At 45.8% G+C, this 25,883-nt stretch overlaps 1 protein-coding gene across 1 annotated transcript in view; it reads left to right on the forward strand.

The window, feature by feature from the left end:
* The window catches only part of RRP1 (ribosomal RNA processing 1), a 37,468-nt gene extending 11,945 nt beyond the window's left edge, over positions 1-25,523 (forward strand). The window contains exons 3-13 of the mRNA XM_007493210.3: positions 6,872-6,929; positions 10,771-10,856; positions 11,211-11,272; positions 14,428-14,557; positions 14,657-14,721; positions 14,964-15,139; positions 17,444-17,535; positions 19,366-19,463; positions 20,713-20,732; positions 21,600-21,686; positions 24,185-25,523. Of these exons, the coding sequence (XP_007493272.2) occupies positions 6,872-6,929; positions 10,771-10,856; positions 11,211-11,272; positions 14,428-14,557; positions 14,657-14,721; positions 14,964-15,139; positions 17,444-17,535; positions 19,366-19,463; positions 20,713-20,732; positions 21,600-21,686; positions 24,185-25,095 (1,785 nt within the window). The 3' untranslated portion in view covers positions 25,096-25,523. The remainder of the gene's footprint in view (positions 1-6,871; positions 6,930-10,770; positions 10,857-11,210; positions 11,273-14,427; positions 14,558-14,656; positions 14,722-14,963; positions 15,140-17,443; positions 17,536-19,365; positions 19,464-20,712; positions 20,733-21,599; positions 21,687-24,184) is intronic.
* The last annotated feature ends 360 nt before the right edge of the window (positions 25,524-25,883 follow it).

Below are 25,883 nucleotides of genomic sequence, written 5' to 3' on the forward strand. Positions count from 1 at the left end.
AGTCCATCTCCTTTAGCCATTTATCAATTGGGGAATGACTTTTATTCTAAATTTGACCCAGTTCTCTATGTATTTAAGAAACTAGGCCTTTTATCCGAGACACTTGTTATAAAAATTTCCCCCAGATTTCTGCTTCCCTTTTAATCTTGATTGTATTGTATTTGTTCACACAAAAACTTTTAAACTTAATATAATTGAAATTATGTATTTTACTTTTTGTAGTGCTAACACTTCTTTGGTTATAATTTTTTTCATTTATGGATCTGATAGGTAAATTATTTCACTTTCCTGTGTAATTGGGAATCTTGTGCCTTTGAACTACATGTCCCACATGCCCATGGCTAATCTACCTATTCGAATAGCCCGCTCCACCAGAGCTGCAACCCAGGACGAAAAAAGAGCCAGCCACGGAAGATCACCCTATTTATCTCCAGTCTACAGCAACACGTAATGACAGGAAGTCAGTGGACTCCTGGGAAATGTAGTTCAAAGGCACAAGAGTTCCAATTATATACATTCCCCTAATTTGCTTGTAATGTTATTCTTTGTCTTAAATCATGTACGCATTTTGACTTTACCTTAGAATATGGTGTGACAGAGACTGATACGTTGTTGCACAAAAATCAAACGGAATGGACTTCTCTACTAGCAGCAATGCAATGATCCAGGACAGTTCTGGGGGACTTATAAGAAAGAAGCTCTCCACACTCAGAGAAAGAACTGTGGGAGTAGAAACACAGAAGAAAAATGTTTCCTTAATCATATATGGTTTGATGGGGATATAATCAGGGATGTAGACTCTAAATGATCACTCTATTGCAAACATTAATGATCTGGAAATAGGTCTTGATCAATGATGCACATAAAACCCAGTTGAATTGCTTGTTGGCTACGGGATGGGGGAGGGAAAAGGGAAGGGAAAGAATATGAATCATGTAACCATGGAAAAACATTCTAAATTAATTAAATAAACTTTTTAAAAGGGTAAAACAAAATAAAAATAAAATTTTAAAAGACTATGGTATGAAGTATTGGTCTATGCCTATAGTTTTTTCCAAAATTCTTTTCCAGTTTTCCTAGTAAATTATGTCAAATACTGAATTCTTACTCTATTTTATATTACTTACTGATCTATTCCACTGATCCACCACTCTATTTCTTAGCCCTGTACTAGATTGTTTTCAGGATTACTCCTATGTAATATGGTTTTAAATCTGGAACTTTTAGATCACCTTCCATAATTTTTTCCTATTAATTCCTTGACCTTTTGTTTTTCCAGATGACTTTTGTTACTATTTTTTTCTAGTTTTATAAAATAAATTTTTTGTAGTTTGATTGGTATGGCACTGAATAAGTAAATTAACTTAGAGTTGTCATTTTTATTATGTTGACTCAGCCCACCTGTGAACATTTAATATTTCTCCAATTGTTAGGTTTATCTTTGTGTGAAGAATGTTTTGTAATTCTGTTCATATAATTCCTGGGTTTGTCTTAGCAGGTAGATTCCCAAGTATTTTATGCTTCTGCAGTTTCAAAAATTTTTAAACCTTTACCTTCTGTCTTAGAATCAATACCAAGTATCAGTTCCCTGGCAAAAGAATGGCAATGACTAGGCAATTAGGGTTAAGTGACTTGCCCAAGGTCACACAGCTAAGAAGTCTGAATACAAGTTTGAATCCAAGACTTCCCATCTCCAGGCATGGCTGTTTCCATTGAGCCTCCTACCTGCCCCAGTTTGCCCCGGTTATTTTAAATGGAATTTCTCTTTCTATCTCTTGCTGCTCTGTTTTGTTGAGAATGTCTAAAAATAGGGATGATTTATGTGAATTTGTTTTATATCCAACAACTTTGCTAAAGTTGAACCTTGTTTCAACTAGTTTGTTAGTTGATTCTCTTGGGTTCTCTAAGTATCCTTTCATTATCTGCGAAGAATGATAGTTTTTGTTTCCTCATTGCCTATATTTACCCCTTCAATTTCTCTTTCTTGTTTTGTTGTTATAGCTAGCATTTCTAGAACACTATTGAATGATAGTGGGGATAGTAGAGATCCTAGCCTAGCTTCCCTCCATCCCCATTATATATAATGTTGGCTCTTGCTTTTAGAAAGATGCAGCTGATCATTTTAGGAAAGGCTCCATTGCTTCCTGTGCTTTCTGAGTATTACATTTTGCCAGAGGCTTTTTCTGCAGTGTTTTTTATGTGTTCATGATTTTTGTATTTAAAGTAGTGTTGCTGATATAGTTGGTCATACTGATAGTTTTCCTAGTATTGTACCAGCCCGACATTCCTGGTATAAATCTCACCTGATCGTAGGCTATGATCATTGTGATATATTGCTAAAATCTCCTTGCTAGTATTTTTAAATTTTTTTTATCAGTTATTATTAAGGAAATTGGTCTGTAGCAACCCAGGGGAGGGAGGAAGCACTCCCAGTGGACTGCTGGGCAGGGGGCAGGTCATGTCCTCAGGCTTGGGGAGAGGGAGAGGCTCAAATCCCCAAATCCCACACGGCTCCCCTCAAGTTATGTGCCCAGCTGTGATCTATGATCCCCTCAGATCTAGCTCTTCCCCAACCTGTGTGAAATGGAAATTGAGGGGACCTTGAAAATTTCAAAGTACACCCTATTTAGCCGCTATTCAAGGAACCGGGTGCAACTCATTATTGAGACAGAAAGAAAAAGGTGGCCAGGGGGGAAAAAGTAAAAAAGCCCCAGCTTACCGGAAAACCCCTTATTTAAAGGAAAATATAACTCTTAGGTTAAATGACCTCCTGACACATTCACTCCATCAGGTTCCTACCTTCCTGTTGGGAGTATCAGGTTGTAACCTATGTACTGATCCCTGAGGGTGCAGGCACCCATCTGAATGCAAATTGCATAGGCTGGGCTAGTCAGAGGTGAGGGGAAGAAGAATGCAATTAAGCAGCCTAGGCTGCTCCTGAAAGAAACTGGGGAAGGGAGCAGTAGGACAGTGAAGAGTTGAGTAGCCTAGCCTCAGGTTCATAAAACTTATGCCTAAATCATTAGATGGTTTTGAACATTTTAAAAGTACAAACTTAAAAGATGCATCCCCAAATCCCCCCAATACTTTGCATATTAAAGACAGTGGTTGCTTCTCATAGCAAAGACATCAGTTGTTTCTGTCTCACTCAGGCCAAAGGTAATTAAGATACTGTATTCTGAATGGGGTGGGGCAGTCTGGTCCTGCAAGGGATGCTGTCTGGAAGAGACCTGCTTGGGAACTCCTACTGGGGTCCTAGGCTTTTCATTTTGGAGATGTTAATATTGCTAATAAATTTGAGAATAACACTAATTTGTCACTCCACACAAGGGGAATTAACTTTGCCACAGACTTGCAGACTCTGCCATCTGTATGTACTCAGGCTGCATTGTGACCCACCCTCCTTACTCCACCCAGGGAAGGGAGGAAGCACTTCCACTGCTTGGGGGGGGGGGGAAGGGGAGGGCGATATTGTTAGCCTAGAGAGAGGGGAAGGGGAGCAGCCCAGTTGTTCCTCCCTCTGGCTTTCTAGTTAGGAACTCTGGTGAACTCTGTGCTGCAAGGATGGGGGCACTGGGTCCCTGGCATGCCCGCCCACAGGTCTCTGCGTGCCATGTGTGACACATACCAAAGGTTTGCCATCATGGGTCTATAGTTTTCTTTCTCTGTTTTTGCTCTCCCTGGTTTAAATATCAAGACCATATTTGTGTCATAAAACGAATATGATAAGATTCCTTCATCCAATTTTTCAAATAATTTAAAATAGTATTGAGATTAGTTGTTTCTTAAATGTTTCACTTGTGGTTCTAGCTGGCCCTAGGCATTTTTTCTTAGAGAATTCATTGATGGCTTCTTCAATTTCTTTTTTTTTAATATATGGTTAAGTATTATGTTTCCTCTTTTGCTAATCTGGACAGCTTAAATTTTTGAAAATGTCTGTTTCACTTAAAATTGGGCAAAATAACACCTTTAAATGCCTTAATTTCATCTTCATTAGAGATACATTCTCCCTTTTCATTTTTGTTACTGGTAATTTGGTTTTCTTTTAATCAAGTTAACCAGTGCTTTATCTATTTTATTGTTTGTTTTCATAAAACCAGCTCCTAGTTTTATTTATTGGTTCAATAGCATTTTTTTTCTTCCTTTGATTTCTTTCTTTTCCTATGATTTTTAAGGCTTTCCATTTTAGTGTTTAATTGGGGATCTTAACATTTATTCCTTTTCTAGTTTTTTTAGTTTCCCTCTCAATTTATTGATTTGCTCTTTGTCTCTTATTGGTGTATACATTTAAAGATAGAATTTCCCCCTAAGTGCTCCTTTGATTGTATCCCATAAATTTTGGAATATTGTCTCATTGTTATTCTCTTTAATAAAATTATTCATTATTTTTATGTTTTGTTTTTGTGCCCATTCATTCTTTAAGACTAGTTTCCAAATAGCTTTTAATCTATCCTCCTTTGGTACTTTATTAAATGTAATTTTCTTATATTATGGTCTGAAAAAGGTACAGCTAATATTTCTGCTTTTCTCCATTTGGTTCTGAAGTTTTTATACCCTAATACATGATCAATTTTTGTGAAGATGCCATATATAGATTGGGAAAATGTATATTTTTTTCTATTCCTTCAGTTTTTTCCAGAGGTCTACCATATCTAACTTTTCTAAGATTCTATTTAGCTCTTTTGACTTATATATTTTATGGTTAAATTTATCTACCTTTGAGAGGAGAAACTTGATGTAGTCCTCCACTAGTAGAGTTTTATTGTCAGTTTGCTTCTTTAATTTTTTCCCCTTCATTTTAACTTTTCCTTTTTTAAAAAAATAAACCCTTGGAATAAAGCTCTAAATTGAAAAAATAAATAAATAAACCTTTCTGGCTTACAATCAATACTGTGTATTGGTTCCAAGGCAGAAGAGCAGTAGGGCTAGACAATGGGGGTTAAGTGACTTGCCCAGGATCACAGTTAGGAAGTGTCTGAGGTCAGGTTTGAATTCAGGACCTCCCATCTCTAGGCCTGTGACTCTCGATCCACAGAGCCACCTAGATCCCTTAACTTTTTCTTTTAAGAATTTAGTTGTTATATTGCTTGATCACATAGTTCGATGGGGATATGATTGGGGATGTAGACTCTAAACGATCACCCCAGTGCAAATATTAATAATATGGAAATAGGTCTTGATCAATGACATATGTAAAACCCAGTGGAATTACATGTTGACTATGGGAGGGGAGGGAAAGAACATGAATAATGTAACCATGGGAAAATATTCTAAATTAATTAAATAAATGAACTTTTTAAAAAAGAATTTAGTTGTTATGCCATTTGGTACTTATATGTTTAGTATTGATATTACATCATCATTCCTTATGGCAAGATAGTTTCCTTGCCCTTTTTGTCCATTTTTGCTTTTGTTTTGTCTGAGATCATGATTGCTATTTCTGCCTTTTTTACTTCAGCTGAAGTATAATGGATTCTGTTATCTAGCCCCTTATTGTTTGTTTCAAGTGTGTTTCTTGTAAATACACTTCTTGGATCCTGGTCTTTAATTTGTTCACTTCTGTTTATGGATGAATTTATCCAATTCCCATTCCTAACTGCATTTCCCTCCATCCTATTTTTTTATTTATCCATCTCTTCCCACACACCTAGATTTTTTATATATTTCCCTTTTTTGAACTGAATTATATGTGAATGAGGTTCAAGCATTGCCTCCCCAATTTTCCCATCAGTTTTAAAATATGCATCTCCTTAAAGTGAAATAACTTTCCCTCTTTTTCTAAGGCATCCTTTTTTTCTCATCTATCCATTTTTCTATATCATTCCAACATAATCAACTCGCTCTCATACCCTCTTTGTATTTAGAATTCTTCCAACTCACCTAATAATGATAAAGATCTTAGAAGATACATGTATCTTCCAAAATAGAAAGATAAACAGTTTAACCTTATTGAGTCTCTTTATTTTTTTCCTCTGGAGGGGTATAATCAGTTTTGTTGGGTAGCTTATTCTTTATTGTAATCTTAGTTCTTTGCTTTCATGAATCTTATATTCCAAGGTCACTACTTCTTTGGTATGGTAGCTGCTAAATATTGTGTGATCCTGTCTGTGGTTTCATTATATTTGAATGGTTTCTTTCTTACTGCTTCCCTCCTTCCCTTTCTCTTTCCCTCCCTTGTTCTCTAAAATTGAATTTAAAAAAAAAATATATATATATAGCAGGGTTCCCCAAACTACGGCCCACAGGCCACATGTGGCCCCCTGAGGCCATGTATCCGGCCCCCACCGCACTTCTGGAAGGGGCACCTCTTTCATTGGTGCTCAGTGAGAGGAGCTGTACGTGGCAGTGCTTGTGTACAGTACTACTTCCAGTGACATCATCCTTTGTGTGGCGCCTTGTTCTGAGAGTAGCTGAATGAGAACGAGGTGCCATACAAAGGATTATGTGGCTGCACAATGGAAGACATCAGCAGGGTGAGCAGCGATCTGGGGGAGGGGATTCTGCACTGTGTATGCTGCTGCCTGGTAGAGTGGTGGCGGTGATGGACCTGTGCAAGGTGGGACAGGCCCATCCCAGCCAACACTGCAGCCTCCGCTATCCCAGCCAGGGTATACAGATTTGTTCATAGTTTTTTTTATAGTCCGGCCCTCCAGCGGTCTGAGGGACAGTGAACTGGCCCCAGTGTAAAGTTTGGGGACCCCTGATATATAATCTCCCCCAATCAGAGTGTGAACTCCTTGAGAACAGGAACTGGCCTTATTCAAGTGCTTGTCTCAGAGTAGTGATTATTCCTGTCACCCACCCACCCCACCCCAATTCACTAGCAACATGCATGTAATCACCAGGGAATTTTTATTTGTTTCCTGCACAGGAGGAACTTGGAAACACAATTTCCCAGCTCATTCATGTTTTTCAAAATGCAGAAACCCGTAAGTATATTGTGACCTTATTTAAGATATATTTTAAGCATTGAATTAGAGCTTTGTGAATTAAAACAAATAAATAGGTTGGCTTTTGAAATTTATGCCAATCCGTACAACTGTGTCCCAGATTTCCTCCTACCTCAAAGACTATCTTGTTAAATTCCATTTATTTCTACTGCATCTTTTTTAATAGTTAATTGATATGTGACTAGTTAGCATTTAAATCCTGGTGCCTTTGTCTCCAGTGTTTGTTGTTTAAGCACTACTTAATACAATAAAAAAATAGTATTACACTTTAGAGAGGTATTATATTACCAGGTGATATTCTGTTGCCACAAGAAATAGAGATTTTGCTTCAGTTCTCCTTCCGTTGATGTAGTAGTTAAAAGACCATAGCTACTGATGTTTAATTAGGACTTAAGGATATCTAAAGTATTCAAATACCATGGGCATTCAACCCGCAACCTTCCAGATTAAAAAGTAATGGGAAATATTTTACAAAATAAATAAAGATACAGTAGAACATAGATAATGTTAACATATATTTTCTAAGTCAATATGCAGTCTGAAGCTCTCTTAACATAAGGCTTAATTGCTCTGTTTGCCATTTGAGTGTGGAACCACTGACTTAGATGAGTGCATTGAAAGACACTTTAATATTGCCTCTTCTATGTGTATATATTTTTAATGACAGAATATTAGGTTCTCTGTTAGGATGCAAGTATATTACAGTAGGTCAAGGGCATACAATTTACCAGTGAATAAAATAAATATTCAGAATTTCCAATATAAGGAGAAACTGAACCACCTTGCTACTTGAATGCTTAGAATTGTGCTGAGAGTGGACGTAAGCTGCTTTGTGTCTTTTTATCTTTATTACATAAGATTGCTTACTAGGTAGAAAATGGGAGTAAAATATTTTTGGGAAAAGAAAGTTTTGTAAAAACAGGATATAAAAAATGAAAGTAAGAATTGCCAAGCAGGTGTGGTTGGTGCTTGAAGCTTGAAGCAGTTTTTTGTTAGCTTGATATTAGCCAGTAGTACTATTTTCCTGGGTAAACATCCAAAACATGATAGTTATTCTCAAGAGTATAACAGCTATAAGCACGGCATCTCATAGTTAGTCGTGTGGGACTGAATAATCATGGCAAATCACTTAACTTCTCTGGCCTTTGGTTTTTCCAACTGAAAAATAAGAGATGGCCTCAGAAGACTACTAGTTCAGGGGTCTGTGGTCTGTGTGATGAATTCTAGGATCTGGGAATTTGAATGCTTTTAAAAAATCATATCTTTATTTGTAAATCTGTACATTTAAAAACATTATTCTGAGAAGGGCTCCATAAGACTGTCCATAATAACAAGAAAGGGCAAGGAGCCCTGCTCTAGATTTATAATCCTGTGATCCTGCCAGAACAATTTAGAAAGTTTTGCTATGAATTGTGGGGGTCTAGTCAAGAAACTAAAAGGCATCTTAAGGAACTGGCTGATATTATTGCTACCAATGAAATGCAGTGACTTGAGAAGAGAGGTAAATTTGGAAAGTGAATACCTGGTTATTAATAAGATGGGGTCTGCAGGTGAAATTTGGATTTCTGGATTAGAACTTACAATGTAGGAATGATGTATGCACTTATTAATTAATGAAGTTTGCTATCATGTGCATTTTAACTAATTCAGAGTGTCTTAGAATATATTGGTTGTGTAAAATAAGTTGCTACTGTATTCTTTAAAAAGCTAGTAAAATTTTTATTTGCTTGATTTCAAATTTCAATTTAAAGTGTGTTTGAAATGATTCTTCCAGGATGAGAGCTTATATATACCTTTGGGAAATGTGGGGGGGGCGGGGGGGGCTTCTTTAGAGAACATGCGTGCTGCTGTCTTTGACTCTGAATTACCCATTTCCTAGGATAGCAGGAGAGTAGGGATTCAGTTTGCACCCTTTTTGAATATAAATTAAAATGTCTTATTTTTTAAAGGACTTTTAAACTCAAAAGGAAAGAGAAGAAAAAAGGAAAACTGCTTTACCTATCTTCCAAACTTGATACCATTAAGATTAAATACAGTGTAGGAAAAAGATTGAACAGTAGAGATAGCTGATATTCGGAGACAAAATTTGAGGGGGGGGACAGTAAAACCCATGGCCTCAGCTATCCGTACATAAAAGCATGAAGTATAAGTAACAAGGTGCACTTCTTTAGAGATACTAATTTGAGCCCTAGTGAATTTTATCATTGGAAAGACTGAATATGACATTATTTAGGTTTTTAGTTTCTGTATTAGTCATAAGCTAAAATATGCATTTAAAAATTTAACTGCTTGTCAGTTCTGGGAAAGGGGAGAGAAAGAAAATCATGTAAACTCGGGGAAATATATTTTTTTTTATTTTTAATTAAAAAATTCAATTATGATTTATGTATCTTTGAATACACACATAGATATAGAGAGTCTCCTGGGATCCTCGAGTGCCCACTTGCAGTGCCTTAGGCCCACCAGCAATCTGATTCCTGCTCTTGGCTTGTTGAGTAGCTTGATGACTGGTTTGTATATTCCAGACATTGGAGGATAGACTGACGATAGCATCATAAAGGAACTGAGGAAACTAAGACCTAGGAAAGAGAAGTGATTTCTTCCTCTGCGTAGTAAGCTAAGGCCCGTGGCTCTGAACTCCATGATCACCCCATTTGATCTTTCGCCTGGCCTTTTTTTGCCCCGCTGCCACCCATGTTTCTTCATTTTCCCTGAAGCCTCTGCCTCCCCACCTTCGCATTCCCTCTATGAGGACTTGAATCAAATATATCCTAACCCTACAATGATCCAGAACAATTCTGAGCAACCTATGAAAAAGAGTGCCATCTACTCCAGAGAAAGCACGTGGACGGACGCGCAGGATTTATCATTTGTTTGGGTCTACGTTTGGGGTTTTGGTTGTACGAGATTATTCTCTTACAAAAACAAAGAATATGGAAACATGTTTCCCGTGATGACACACGTATAACGGAGGTTGACTTGTTTGCCAGCCCCAGAAGCAAGAAGGAAAGGAAAGGAAAGAGGGAGGCAGTTTGGATTATATAACTTGGGGAAGCTCATAGAGGAACCTTGACTCTGGAAAGGGTTGGAAAGGAACTGCCCTACTGTCCGTTCCTCGACCCTCTTGGATCCCCTCAGACCAAGACACTCTTCTGCGGCCGGATGTCGATTGTCTCCCTTGACTAGAGCCTCGGTTCCTCGAGGACCTTATTTGAATCCCCAGAACTCGGCACTTAGTACATACTTCATAAGTTTTCATTTATTCAAGTAGTAGAGGCTGGTCGTTTGTAGATAGAATACTTTCCCTCCGTGGATTTGTTTAATTGAAGAGCGGTTAATGGGAAATACTGTGCTTCCCTGTCTGGCTTACCTAGGAAAAAACAGTGATCTTGAAATCACATGGATGGGGGGGGGGCGGGTGTCATTGGGGTTTCTTTCCCACTTTCCTTCGTAGTAGAGTACTCCTTTATTATTGTGCTTTTTAGGAAACGACCTCAAAAGTACAAGATAATAAATTAATAAACTAATATTGCAGGTTATGTTCACCTTGTTGATAAGAAAAGTGTAAATGCCCTTTTTTAGATCATTGTCATTCAAGTGATTATCTGCTTAGCCCCAGCCTTTGTTAACGAATTAGTCAAGACAAGCAAAACAAATCAAAACATTGGTCATGTCTGAAAATGTGTTCTTCCTTCTACACTTCTAATCGTGCATCACCGTCAGTCATAATTAGTCAGTGCTTTATCAGATGATTCTCTACTAATTACAGATGATTGATAATCATTGAGGTTAAAGCTTTAAAATCTTTTTTCTCCTATAGAACACCTGTTTGTACAAACTTTTTGGCAAACTATGAACCGTGAGTGGAATGGAATAGACAGATTACGTCTGGATAAATTCTACACGGTAAGAGATTTTCTTTCATCTGTGTATTCCCCACACGACAGTCATATTCTAAGTGGGCTCTGGCCATATTTTGTTCGGAAGAAATGTAGCTCCCTGGTTTGCTGCCTCATCGTCACTATTTAGAGAAAGGCCTATAGCTCGCCTGCGAAGAGTTCAGCCGACGTCCAAAAAGAACACTCATCCGTGTCTCTGTAGTCCGTGTTGTTATACGGAGAATTTCCCTCTCTGACCATGAGCACTAGGGAAGTAGAACTCTCTCTATCCGATTGGTGACTCTCCTGCTTGTTTTTTTTAATTTCTGTGGCAAACTTGCGTTTGTATTTCTCTTTTACTAATTCTTCTTTTGTATTAAAGCTAATGCGCATGCTTCTGAACCAGACCTTTGAGGTACTGAAAAGAAATGGATGGGAGGAAAGGTCAGTAAATTATGTAATGCCATCAGACAATGGAATCTCCGGTATAAATTGTTCATTTTATGATTTTGCTTGATTCTGAGATTAGAAGTTTATTTTTTGGTTAAAATAAAAATATTTAATAAAAATACTTAAAAGGTACATAGGATCATAAAATAGGTGTGAATTTTGGGTTGGATAATCTGAGATATTTTTAGGAAATACAGACCACTTCAATCTAACTTATGATAACTTAAATTTTACAAAGCACTTCCCTCACAACTCCCTGTCAGATAGATAGCAAAAATATGGTTAGCACTGTAGCTGTGTAATCACTGGCCCATCCATGAAGACGTAGTAAAGGATAGAGGTTTGGATTCAGGACCAGACATTGGGCCCCAAATTACGTTTTCTTTCGAGTATGCCAAAAAGTTGTATAGGTTGAGGAATGGCTACATAAATTGTGATCCATAAATATAACTGAATAATATTCTGTGCCAGAAGAAATGACGTCTATGACAAATTCAGAGCAGTGTAAACCTGCATCTTTTGCAGTCAGGATAACAGTGTACACAGTGTCACCACAATGTAAATGGAAAGAGTTAAAAAACAATCAAAAGCGAATGTTGCAAATTAAAAGAATAAACATAGTCCTAAAGAAGAGATGTGAGATATCATCCCCATTCCTTTGAAGAGGTTGGGGAGTCCATGAGTATAGAACACCATATGTATTTTCAGACATTTTTAGATGTAAAAATTAGTTTAGGTGATTTTTTAAATTCCTTTTTTTCTTTCAACAGTATTATTTGTAATAGAGGGTGTCTTTGAAGGAAGGAGAAGGAACGGGGATACTTTCAGAAATTTTGGCCATATTGAAAGCATTTTACATCAGTAAAAATTAATTTTTTAAAGAAAATACTTAAGAAATTAACAGCAAATATGCATTCAGTGTTCAGCTGGCAATTCAGACTTTCATAAAGTAAATTAGATGATTGGTCCGTTCCAAAAAGACTTTTAAATAATAGCATATTGTAAAGTAGGGGTATAGGAAAAATTGAAATGAGCTGGAAAGAACATTAGACTGGGAACCATGAGGGATGAGGAGGATAATAATAATAATGCCTATATCGAGTTTTTGCAAGGATCACATGAGATACAATATATGTAAAGCACTTTGCAAACCCTCAGCATTATATAAATATTTGCTAATAATACTCTTATTGTGATCCCATCTCTTATTTTATTTGTAAAAATTCATATTTTCATGTACTCAGCTTCAGCGTTTGACTGTTTCTGTTCTCATAGTGTCTTTGTCTCTCATTCTGTGCAGTTGTCAGTGATCCCCTTTCTTCCCCATGTTTGCCTTTCTCCTCCTGGGGGCACTAAAGAGCAGCAAGGTGGTGGCTAGTCAAAGGGAAGGAATGAAAAGTCCTGGGTAGCCCACAGCCAAATAGCCAAGTGTAAGGCATTATCCTCTTTTTGTATGTAGATGTTTCTTCTTTGAGACTATAGGCATTGGAACAGGAAAGAGCCAGTGGATCTGTAGCTGTGCCTTTTTGTTCCTTATGTAAGGGCAAGAGCATCTTTGTATCTCCTACAGAATCTAAGAACAGTGAGCTCAGCAGTTTAAAGCCAGCCCTGCTGATGAGCTCCTGTGGCTGCCTTTTGTCATCCTGGGAAGCCTCTTATGTGGTAGGGAGGGATTCTTGAGTTTATACTCACTTAAACAAGAAGTAGTGCGTGCCCGTCCCTGTGCCCAAGGAGCTTCAGGCTTCCCTCAAAGAGCCTGCCTTATATTTGGGTGCGGAGAAGGGACTGTGCCAAATACAGACAAGCGTGTGCCACAATCAACTGGGACGAATAAAATTTTGTTTGACATCTGGTAAACCTCGCAGGTTTAAACATTAAGAAAAAGCTTCTCGTTTTCTTTTTGCTGCAGCCACTTGTTTTTCCGTAATTTCAGGTTGAATTCACAAGTTTCAATACATCCTTAATTTCTTCACGAAGCCACACGTGGTTATTTGGTGGAATAAATGGACTCTTTGTTGAAGAGACTATTTTTCCAAGTACGGCCTTGATTGTAAAGGGCTCAGGCTTTCAGTAAGGATCAATTCAAATGAGTTTCCAGGCTATTGAAGCATGTTGATCTCCATCTTTCATGGCATATGGCATGGCGTAATAACATGTTAGACTATTCAGTCTCTTTGGGGGAATTTGTAGAATTCCAAAATGATTCTGCTTGATCAGGATTTAATTTATTTATTTACCTGGCTTCATCATTCCCTCAGTTGGGACAAGAATTCCAGCTCCACTAGAAGTCTTTTTAAATCCCCAAGCTTTTTTTTTTTAAGAATGAATGTTTTGTAGTCTGATAAGATCATACAAGCTCCCTTGGATTTCTGACAGTGGTTTTGGAAAGCCCTGAATGAAAACCCTTCGTATTGTTTTGTCCATTGTTTCATAGCAATGATTAGCAGGGGTTTTACTTCTTTGTGTTTCTTTTTTTTTCAACCATATTTTGTGCTTTGGTGTAGCTGTTCCTGCTTCATTGTTGGCTTAAATGGTCTTTGAAAAGCTTGGCTTATGTATATTAACAGCTACTGCAGTATCTCTTAAGAGTCATTGAAATATCTTCTTTAAGAGCTATAGTTTTTGCCTACCTCTTTGCTTAAAAACCACAGAATTTAAAGTACCGATGGATGTTATTTTTCCTTTTCTAAATTTATAAATAAATCTTAGTACATAGACAGAATAGAATTTGATTATCTCATGATTTCTCTACTTCATAGAATTATTGTGGAAAAGTATTTGTACATTTTAAAGTGCTAAAAGTATGAATTGATTAAAACGCAAATGAATAATATTGTCATCTTGTACTTCTTTGAATAAATATGGTGCCCTGCTACCAATAATCCTCTAGTAAGATGTTAAACTAATATGACACTTTATACTAGAAAGGAAATAAGAAATTTGATTTGAGTCTGTCTTAATCTTGTCTTATAAGAATTCTGTGTTTAATTTTTGCTATTTTTAAAGTTTTAAAACTTGTCTTGGATTTTATTAGAATAATTTTTTCTTGGCCTAACTTATGACTTGAATACAAAGAAAAAGAATAAATTACTTTTTATTTCTAACCATTGGTTGCTTTTTTCCTACTATCCTCCCTCTGGCCCCCCCAGTCAGGTTGAACTACTTCTGGATATGCTCATGAGAGAAATTTTGCACCCGGATAGTCATGCACCTTGTGGAGTCAAGTCCCACTTTATTGACATATATTTAGAAGAACTGACTAAAGTGGGAGCACAAGAGGTAAAGAGAACCTAGATAATGGGCCGAGGGGTGAGGGAGTAATCTTGTCTATCTTTTTAAACTTCACTTAAGCAGCTTTTTATTGTCTTTCTCCAATAGCTTACAGCAGATCAAAACCTGAAGTTCATTGTTCCATTCTGCAAAGTTGCAGCCAAGACAAAGGAGTAAGTTTATGTATGATCTTTGTTAGACTTGACTGTTCTTAATTGCCTTTGAGCCACTCAAGATGACTGGTTTTCTGAAAGTTAATTTTAGGAGAAAAAAAGAAAGAAAGAAAAAGGAGTTCTAATCTAGAAAATATCTAGGAGTCCATTGAATCATATTGATCATTAGGTTAACTGGGGTGTTTGGTAAAAGGTTGTCCTGAGAGAATTATATTTATTCAGTTTACATTTCTCCCCTTTAGTTCTACTTTGCTATATAATATAGTTGGAGGTATCTTTGAAACCATTTTGGAACAAGCGCCTTTTGCTATTGAAGATTTAATAAGAGAATTAAATGCAACCCAAGAGGAAAGTGAAGTGTCAGAAGATGAATCCAGTGATGTGGCCCCCGTAGGATTACCTGGGGAGCAAAAGAAAGGTAAGACGCTAGAATGGCTTGACATGCACATCTGTCATTTCATGGCTATTTTTTGTTTTCCTATGACTTAAGTTCCTTCTTCCCCTCTTGGGGAGCCGTGCCGTATGGCAGGAATATTTATGAGAAAGACAGTCCGCAAAAGTGATTACTGTATTCTGCACAACCTGAAGGCACCCGCTTTCCCCCCTCTGCCCAGGGGGAGCCGACGACCGCGGTGTTGTTTTCTCACGCGGTTTTTGAGATACTCTTGTTCCTTGTCAGTGTGCAGCTTCACCCGTGACTGCTTTCCAGTTAGGCTGTTGTGGTCGCCGTGTTCCTGGCTCTGACAGCCTCTCGGTGCGTCCACTCGTGTTTCCTCTGCGCTTCTCTGCAGTCCTCCTATTCGTGTCCATCTCCATAACCATCGAAAATGGCTTCCTGACCCGGGCTCCCACCGCTGTTGTGTTGAGCACTCTGTTGGCTATGCAGGCCTTATTGAACAGTTTGGGCTTTTTCCCTATTGTTTGGGCCATCCTCCTGGGGGCCGCTAGAGGGCGGGCTTGCCTGGTAAGGCCTGTGTAGCTGCTGCACGGTTGTGTGCCCTGTGAGGCCCGTGACCTGCATTTTTGGAAAGAGCCGCCTGCCTCAACTGCTGATACTTCCCATGGATTAGGTTATGGCAGATCCGCCCTTAGCTTTTATTTCAAGGGCTGAACACAGTGCCAAGCACCCAGCGAGCACCCAGGCGGAGTTTGTTGTATGGCATCCCTTTGCTATGATTTGTTTCCTTTGTCTTGTTTTACATGATGCATTTCAAAGCATTCTGGTCTGTAGGCTTCAACCCACATTAAGGACCCCTCGCCCGGACACTAGCAAGCTGGGCTGGCATTAGGGTTGTTATTGTTAATATTTTAAAATGAAACCCTCACCTTCTGCCTTAGATTCAACAACGGGCTCCAAGGCAGAAGCGCGGTCAGGGCGAGGCCATGGAGGTCAGGTGACTTACCCAGGGTCACACAGCTGGGACCTGTCTGGGGCCAGATTTGAACCCAGGACCTCCAGTCTCTGGGCCTGGCTCTCCTCCACTGAGCTACCCAGCTGCCCCTAGCAATATTATTGATTATTGCATATTATTCAATGATTGTTATGTGAAACTTTTGAGTCACTGAGATGATATTTTCCCTTGCATGTAACAAAAAGGCAAGAGAATTGTTGATCAAAGAAGGTTGAAATATAAAGTATCTGAAAGGGAAAATAAGAATTAAGCGGGTTGCAGAGCTTGGTGGATGACACTGTCTTAAATGCTAGGCGATAGGCCGGAGGGAGCTCTTGCAGAGCGGGGGTGGGGCAGGGACATAATTATTCCTGTTGACGTGGGAGGATTCTTTTGGCAGCCCAAATGGCTGAGTTGGAGAGGAGACACCTAAAGAAGGGAGATGCGGGAGCTCTTACAGTACCCCAGCTAAGAAATCATCAGCGTCTGAGTTGGGGGGTTAGTGTGAGAGGAGGGGAGGGACCGTCTGGGAGACGATCTCCAACTTTAAAGGACTTGGCAGCGGGCTCGTGCCGGGTGCAAGACGGGAAGGAGGAGGAGGCGCCAAAGGGGAAGATCCTGAGACTGGAGGCCTCGGCTTCCCAGCTGAAGTGGCTTTGGGTCCGCCAGGTGGAGCTACCAGAGGCCAGGCTAGGAGCAAGAAATAGGTGGGCATCGAGTGAGCAGGTGGAGTCGGGGGGGCCCTGGATAAGGCCCTTGACCTCAGCCTCAGTGCGGTCATTTGTGAACAGGGATAACAGCATCTACCTCAGAGGACATGTCAGGCATTTCATGAACCTCAAAGCACTATGGGATTGCTGCCCTCCGTCCAACCCCAGAATTGTCCTCCCCAAAGGCCTTTTTTAGGCACGGCGTTTGCTCCTTCAGAAAGGGACCCTGTGCTTCTTCTGCTGCTTACAGGATGGAGCCTAAAAGGCCGCCGTGTGCTCTGAGTGGCCGTGTCGGTCCTCTTCACAAAGCCCGTCTTTTTCCCTTTGTTGTCCCTGTCGGCAGACGTGCGTCCAGCAGTCCTGGCGTGTGCTGCGTCGGGTCTTTCCCCAGAGTCTGCTTCCCAGCCTTGGCCCTTTGCTGCCCTGCCCTCGTCCCCGCCCTTTGCCCTGTCTGAATTTCTGTGTCAGAGTCCGGGGTCCTGCTGCCGCCGCGCGCCTCCTTTGTCATCTGGCTTGAAGCTGCTCCTTTGGGGGGTTGTGGCCTTCCCCGTGATTTTCGGGGTGTGCCTGCGTGGGGCAGTGCGTAGCCTCTGAGAACCCGTCTGATCCCTCTGTTCACAGGAAAGAAAGACGCGGCTTCCTCCTCGCGCGGAGATCGGCCCAAAGGGCAAAGGCGGCGCGGCGGCAAGGAGGGGCACGGGCTCGTCCTTCAGGTAGGTGGGGGCCGCGGGGGCCACAGCGGGAGGCTCCATTAGAAGTGGGAAAAGGGCGTCGTTTTTGAGTGCTCTTTTGGCCTCTTCTCTCCCTGGTCCCCTCCTTCGGGCTCTGCAGGCTCTTCCCACCCCCACGTCTATCCCAGAGGGCCCCTCGGGGCCGGGCTCCGAGCAGGTCTGGATTCCGAGGACCTCGAGGCGACGGCAGCCTGCTGCACCGACTGTTAGCTCCCTTCCAGCTTTACTACCTCTGATCCAATCAGAGCCCCCCCCCTTCCCCAGCTGACTTTGCCTCAGTATCTGCAAGAAGACCACAATCAGCGGCTCACATCCGGGAGGCGTTTCTGGCCTTGCCCTTCCCGGTGTTATTTGTTCCTGGAAGCACGTCTTTGTAGCAGAATTGGGTCTGTTGAGTCAGCGATTGTGTGTGGGGCCTCCTCCCTCCCTTCCAGGGCCTCCCACCCCAAGGGACAGCACCTGGAGGTCGCTTGTACGCAGCTAAGGGTGAAAGAGGCGGCCGCAAGAGTCACAAGCGTGACGCCATGATTTTCTAGGCGCAGATCCTGGCCGACGCGGCTTCCTTCTTTTTCCCAGGAGTGCAGATAGCTAGGACTTGGCCGTGTGTGTTGGGTACCATTTTAGGGTCTGTCTAGTGTAAAACAACGATTCTCTTCGGAAATAAACTCGCCAAAAAGTTCTGGTCAGAAAAAGAACGGTTCACTCGGACGGATCTTCAGCTTTGTCTGAGACTGGATGGGAGAAGAGGGAGAAGACTGAGTCGCTCCACTAACATTTTTGTTTCTCTTAGAAAAAGGCAGAGCTTGCCCTGCCACTGCTATAGGGGACAGGAGAAAGTCACTTTGCCGCACGCAGCTCAATAGGAAACGGGCGCGTCTACCCTCTAAGGTGACTTAGCAGGCCGCCCTCTAGAGAAAGCACTGCTGGGGTAGGTGCAGAGGAAAGCGCAGGAGTTATCGCTTGTTTGTTTGGGTATGTGATGGGGGGTTGGTTCTATGGGATTATTCACGTACAAAAATGAATACTGTGGAAATAGGTGTTAAGTAGTAGTGCAAGTACAGTCCAGTTGAATTGCTCGTCCACTCTAGAAGGGGCAGGAAAGAGGGGAGGGAGACCGTTGGGTAACTTTGGAAAACTTATGTGTCCATTTATTATTGAAATAAAACAAAGTTAAAAAATAAAAATAAAATGACTTAACTGGCTCATCTGGGCGCAAGAGTCCCAAGGTAGCCGTGAGAAATTAGTATTCCTGGCTGAACCAAATTTGTGAAATGTTTTACATTTCACAGTGTTTTAAACAAAAAAAGGAATTTTATTTTTCAGTTGACTTTGATTTTCTTCTCTCCATATTCTCCCCCCCAATAAAAAATTTAAAAAAGAAAACACTTAATACATGTAGCTAATTTAGCAAAGTGAATTCCCATGTTGGCCGTGCCCGAAAATATGTATGTTAGTCTCCATGTTGAGTTGGTCACCTTTCTGTCAGAAGGTAGATTTTTTTGATGTGATTATTTTTAAAATTATTCTCTTGGTTCTACATGCTTCATTCTCTATTAGTTGAAATAGAATCTTGTCCGTTTTCTCTGAAAATGTCTATTTCTTTGTTTCTTATGGTGCTGTAATGATCCATTCTAGCACCTCTCTTCTTCCTACGTATATAATCTTTGGGGTAAAGCCCTGTCGGCGGTATTTGGGGTCAGATTGCTGCGGGCTGTAATAAAGCGCCCGCTGTGTTCACATTGGAGAGTTGTTTCACACCAGAGGGACCTGGAGCAAAGGAATTGTTGTAAGTGAAATCTTTGTTTTTTGTAGTTCAACTACGAGGAGATTGCCGACAGACTGTTTGAAATGGCCAGCAGACAGTACACGCCTTCACTGAACAGGAAGCGTCTCTACAAACTGGTCAGGAAGTAAGTACTTCAGGAAGCAGGGAGCTTCCTGGCTCTGGCGGCACTTTGGGGCCTTCTCTTGTCTCACGTGCGGAAAGTGCCTTAGCTCTGCCGGGACGCTGCTTCTGTGGCCTGCGGGGTGGCCGCGCAGGATTTCCTTCGGCCTCCGAGGCTCCGGGTCAGCAGCGCTCCTTGCACCTTCCCTCACACCCGGGCCGGTGTCTTCCCCGAGCCGCTCTTCCCGGTCCCCTCATCCCATGCTGGGAATCCATTCAGCAGTTATCTGTGGGGGACCCCTGAAGTGGCCGGAAGCACCTGTGCCGAAGCGCCGACACAGACAAGAGAGCCCGAGGCACGGACCCAATAAATGCCCAGCGAGTTGGTGGAAGCTGCCCTGGCAGCGAGAGGGCTTAGAAAAGGCTTTTTTAAGCTCTTACTTCTTCTAAAGGAGAAGAGCAGGAAGAGTAGGCACTCTGGATTGAGTGACTTGTAGGATTTGAACCCAGGACCTGTCTGGCTACCCACCGTGCCCCCAGCGGTCCCCATAGGGAAAACCTTCTTGAAGGAGATGGCCATTGAATGGAGCCTCACTTAGAATTAGGCTGAAGAGATAAGCAGAAAAAAGAGAAAATTCCGGCTCTGCTGGCAGCTCTGTTCAAAGGCACAGAGAGGGGAGATGGAAAAGGGAGCGGTCTGCTAGCCAGTTTGGTGAGAGCTCGTTCTATGGGCCCAGCCTCGGGCCTCGACTGCGGGAAAGGAAGGCAGAGGCCGGGGAGGCGTTTCGGGCTGTGGCGAACCGTCCGAAAGCTTTAAACGGCCGTCCGGGTCCGGAGCTTTAGGCCTGGCCAGGTTCATCGGCTACAGTAGAAGCCCTGCGCCAAGGGCCGACGGGAAGAGGGCCGGCGCAGCACGGAATGCCAGGGCCGGCCGCGCAGCGTGTAGCAGCGGGGGGTGAGCCGGGAGGAGCGCGCCGGCCGCGGCCCCCACGCCGATCAGGACGGAGCCGGAGCCCGGCCGGCCGCGGCCCCCGCGCCGATCAGGACGGAGCCGGAGCCCGGCCGGCCGCGGCCCCCGCGCCGATCAGGATGGAGCCGGAGCCCGGGCGGCCGCAGCTCTAAAAACAAAGGATTGTGGGCTGCTTTCCTCCAGGCGGGGCCGCTGAGGAGGACCCTGGGAAACTCGGCCTGGCCGGAGGTTGGGGTGCTGCCTGGTGAGGGTGCGGCTCCGTCCCAGCCTTCTGAGACCGTTTCTTTTGTTTCTCCCTCTTTAGGTTCCAGAGCCTGGCGGAAGGTAAGGCTTGCAGAGGCCGCGGCTCCTTTCTCTGAAAAGGGCGCGCTTTAACGTGATCCTTTGGGGGAAAAGACTATTGGGGGGCCGCAGGGGGCTCCGGGGGCCCCAGACCCTTCCCGGTGGGGTGGCCCTGGCCCGGTCACTGAACCCCGCCGCCCAGCCCTTGGCGCTCTTCTTCCCGTCTCCAAGACACGAAGTGAGGGAGAGGCGGCGGCGGCAGCGCGGGTGCTTGTGGGCCTCCGAGCACCGGCTGGGGCTGCCGCTCCCTGGCACACGGGCGGCTCTCGGCGCTGGTGCGTGCCTTTGCACGCTCTGAGTGTGAGCTTAACCAGAACAAGCCGGAGAGAGCCGCTTTGTCCTGGCAGGGCACCCGGTCTAGCAATCGGTAAGGTAGCCCGAGCTGCTTCCCGGAGCCCGCGCCCGGCCCAGCGCTCCTTTGGCGCGGCGCCTTCTGCTGGCTGCCGGTCCTCAGGCGCCCCGCTCGGCCTGCCCCGTGGGGTCCCTGGTCTGCGCTTGGCCCCGCGCCCGGCGTGACGCTTGAGCTGGAGACGGCACTGAGGCCGTCCGAGTGGCTCCCTCAGGAGCCGTCGTTGGCAGCAGCCGGGGCTGCCGAGCGCAGACGTGGCCCGGGAGGGGCCGCACGTCGGGCAGGCCCTGCGCGGCCCCGCCAGCTGTCCCGTGCGGTTCGGGGCTTTGTTCTGTCATGACGGCGCCCCCGCGTGGTGTGCCAGGACGGGCCGAGCTGCTGCTGCTGCTGCGCAGTCCGGACTCCGGAGGCCCGCCGGGGCAAGGAGGCCTTGTAGAGGCGGAGGCCCGCCGGGTCAGGGCCCGTGAACAGCCCCGACTGACCTGACTTTTGGTCCACAGGCGTCTTCCCTCAGGACGGCCTTCCTCGGCGCAAGAAGTCGGCCAAGAGCAAGCGCAAGAGGGGTCGCGAGACAGAGGCCGAGAGAGGTGAGGCGCCGCCGGGGCGGGGCGGGGGGGGGGCAGAGCCGCCCTTCGGGCGGGGTGCCGGGCCTCCGCGGCCACCGGAGCAGCCCGTGTGCCGCGCTCAGCCAGCGGCGCCAAAGCGGCCTCAGTGGAGCCGGCAGAAACCCTTCCGTCCTCGGCGCCCGGGAACCAAGGAGCGCCCTTCGGGCCTGGAGAGGCCCAGCGAGAGCAGACTCAGACTAGGGAAGGGTGTCAGCCCGGCGCTGCCCCTCCGTACCAGGAGGCGTTATCCCGGCGCTGCCCCTCCGTATGAGGAGGCGTTATCCCAGCACTGCCCCTCCGTACCAGGAGGCGTTATCCAGCACTGCCCCTCTGTATGAGGAGGCGTTATCCCAGCACTGCCCCTCCGTGCCAGGAGGCGTTATCCCAGCACTGCCCCTCCGTGCCAGGAGGCGTTATCCCAGCGCTGCCCCTCTGTGCCAGGAGGCGTTATCCCGGCACTGCCCCTCTGTGCCAGGAGGCGTTATCCCGGCACTGCCCCTCTGTATGAGGAGGCGATATCCCAGCGCTGCCCCTCTGTATGAGGAGGCGTTATCCCGGCACTGCCCCTCTGTGCCAGGAGGCGTTATCCCGGCACTGCCCCTCTGTGCCAGGAGGCGTTATCCCGGCGCTGCCCCTCTGTGCCAGGAGGCGTTATCCCGGCACTGCCCCTCTGTATGAGGAGGCGTTATCCCGGCACTGCCCCTCTGTATGAGGAGGCGATATCCCGGCACTGCCCCTCTGTATGAGGAGGCGATATCCCAGCGCTGCCCCTCCGTGCCAGGAGGCGTTATCCCGGCACTGCCCCTCTGTGCCAGGAGGCGTTATCCCGGCACTGCCCCTCTGTGCCAGGAGGCGTTATCCCGGCACTGCCCCTCTGTATGAGGAGGCGTTATCCCGGCACTGCCCCTCTGTATGAGGAGGCGTTATCCCGGCACTGCCCCTCTGTATGAGGAGGCGTTATCCCAGCACTGCCCCTCCGTGCCAGGAGGCGTTATCCCGGCACTGCCCCTCTGTGCCAGGAGGCGTTATCCCGGCACTGCCCCTCTGTATGAGGAGGCGTTATCCCGGCACTGCCCCTCTGTGCCAGGAGGCGATATCCCGGCGCTGCCCCTCTGTATGAGGAGGCGTTATCCCGGCACTGCCCCTCTGTATGAGGAGGCGTTATCCCGGCACTGCCCCTCTGTATGAGGAGGCGTTATCCCGGCACTGCCCCTCTGTGCCAGGAGGCGTTATCCCGGCACTGCCCCTCTGTGCCAGGAGGCGTTATCCCGGCACTGCCCCTCTGTATGAGGAGGCGTTATCCCGGCACTGCCCCTCTGTGCCAGGAGGCGTTATCCCGGCACTGCCCCTCTGTGCCAGGAGGCGTTATCCCGGCACTGCCCCTCTGTATGAGGAGGCGTTATCCCGGCACTGCCCCTCTGTATGAGGAGGCGTTATCCCGGCGCTGCCCCTCTGTGCCAGGAGGCGTTATCCCAGCGCTGCCCCTCTGTATGAGGAGGCGTTATCCCAGCGCTGCCCCTCTGTATGAGGAGGCGATATCCCGGCGCTGCCCCTCTGTATGAGGAGGCGATATCCCAGCACTGCCCCTCCGTACCAGGAGGCGATATCCCAGCACTGCCCCTCCGTGCCAGGAGGCGTTTTCCCGGCGCTGCCCCTCCGTACCAGGAGGCATGAGGGCTGGTGGGGCCACTCGGTACTGGCAGGCCGCTCCAGGGCTCGCCAGCTTGCTAACCTCGGCTCTCCCACCTCTCCTTGGGCAGCACCCTCACAGCCGTGACGGCCTGGATCATACGAGCTCCCAGACACGTCTGTGGGCCGGGGTTGGCTCCCCCTCTCCGTGCTGCCGTCCTGCCTTGCTCCCTTCCGGTCTTCGGTCCTCCCTCCCCCCCCTCGTCCTCGGCTCGTGCCCACTGCCACGTGGCTGCGTTTCGAGCCTGCTTTACTCCTGCGTGGCTTCTTGTCACGTTGAATTTGGGGTCACGTCATGTGTCCAACTCGGGCACGGAGGCAAAGACTTAGCAATCACATCCTGGTCTGATCTGGGCCCACTCCGGAGCGGACCCGACGTCATGGCGCCTCCAACGGCCAGCGCAGTACTGTTCTCGGTCCTGGTCCGAAGCGCTCCAGCCAGTGTGGTGGGATCGACTGCCGCAGGCGGGGCCCCCTCCCGGCTTGGGAAGCCCCCCGAAGGCACCCCTCTTCCGGGTTGTTCCTCCCCCAGGACAGGAGTACCGGGCTTCCGCTTGGCCTGCCTCTCTGCCCTGCGCCCGGGGATTCCGGGCTTTGCACCTCCCCCTTGGCTCATGGCGCCTGTTTCCTGTTCATCCCAAATGCTTCGTGCGCACCAAGCGCTTCCTGCGTGCTTTTGACCTGGTCGCACCCCTCCACGGTGACGCGCAGCCGGCACCAACGAGCCAATGGCCGTTGCTTCGCGGTGGGACGTCATCACTAAACACGGTTCTGCTTTGTCGTTCTTGTAGGCACAAACGATGGAAAGCGGAAGTTGGAGGAAGTTGTGGCTTCTGCGAAGGGCGGCTCCAGGACTCCGAAGAGGAAAGGCAGGAAGACGGCGAGCGCCGAGTCTCCTCCGCGGGAGACGAGCTCATCGGACTCAGCCGTTCCCTTCAGTCCTCAAAACAGCAGCTCGGGGGGCGCGCGTAGGAGAAAGAAGGGCCAAGGGCCAAAGGGCACGAAGGCAGCCGAGGGCTTCCAGGAGCCAAATAGGAGCGACGCAACGGGGACCGAAAAGGACGGCAAAGAGCGAGGATCGGCAGGCCTTGAAGTGCAGCCAGCCTCGGGCAAAAGCAAGGAAAGAGCTGCTTGTCAGAAGATGGCGGAGCACAAAAAGAGAGACTCGGGCCCCACCCAGAAGCCTTGCACCGAAGCTCGTTGGGGGGAAGCCGCGCGAGCACCGACTGACGTGTCCCCAAAGCCTGGGCGCCGTCACGTGGGGACCCCCAAAGTGGCCGCAAAGCAAAGGAAGCAAGTTAACGGAAGCAGCCACGCTGCTCCCCAGCCGCCCTCAAAGGTGTCTTCAGAAATGGTCCGTCTGAGAGAATTACAGTCAACTAGAGCCAGTGCCCGAGAGATGGAGGGTCAGGATGTAGATACCGCCCGGATGATAAGGAAGAAACATCAGCGGGCGAACGCAGGCAGCGTTGCTCCTCCCCAGCAGAAGGCCACGCCAGCCAAGAGGGAACTGGCAAAGAGTGCAGAAACTCCAGCCGATTGCGATTCTCTTCCCCCTCCGAAGAAGCTGAACAGGAGCGTCAGCGAATCCACAGGTTCCTCAAAGAAGAAGAAGAAGCGGATTCCGTGTCTTTTAAGAACAAGGATGCTTTTCAGATCTCCAGGCAGGAGGATGAAAAGAAGCACAAGGAAAGATCTTTAATGCTTTCTACGTGCCAGGACTGGTTCTTTGGGTGGTTTTTGAGGATTCCAACTTCCAGAAAAGAATAAGCAGAAGAAATATTTTCCATCCTGAGGCAAATAAGTATTCCAGGATATCCTTAGCAAGAAATCACATAAAAATATTATGTTTTCAGTAATAAAAACTGTTGTGATATTAAAAAAAAAAACAGTTCAAAAGCATGGTTTATTTTTATTTGAAAGGGCCCTTAGTGTTGGGAAGACCCTTCATGAACATGACTAGAAGAAAGGACTGGCCCAAGAAAACGTGAACCTTTGAGCAAGGCCTTTCTAGATGTCATAACGTATTTGTGTTTGCAAATTGAGATTAGCTCATGGAATCTGTCAGGGTCCTGGGTTTCTGGAAACTGTGAATCACTTCAAAAATTAAAATGGTTTGGGAAGCTCTGAGCCTGACGTGCATTTTCATTTCAGAAGAATGTGGGTGGGATACGTGAGAAGTTCGAGAGGAGAAGATAATGCTCGAGCATGCATTAGAGTTGGGAAAAGGACAAGGCATGCTGCCCCCTTAGCAGTCCACTTTCAGTCCCGACAACCGTGCGTGACGGCGCCTGCGGGAGCAGTCTTGGAATCACGTGACCGTCCTACGTGTGAACCTTCGTGTCGTTTCACCGTCTGATCTTCACTTTCCGTCCTGCCATCTCACAGAGAACAGACGCGTGCGTGTCCCTTGGCCTGGGGAGACTGTACAAGACTCACGGGAGGATGGAGCCCCAGCAGCGCTCCAATAAACTAGGAGCGAATCCAAAC

This window comes from Monodelphis domestica, chromosome 4, assembly GCF_027887165.1.
Source record: "Monodelphis domestica isolate mMonDom1 chromosome 4, mMonDom1.pri, whole genome shotgun sequence".
Lineage (NCBI taxonomy): Eukaryota > Metazoa > Chordata > Mammalia > Didelphimorphia > Didelphidae > Monodelphis > Monodelphis domestica.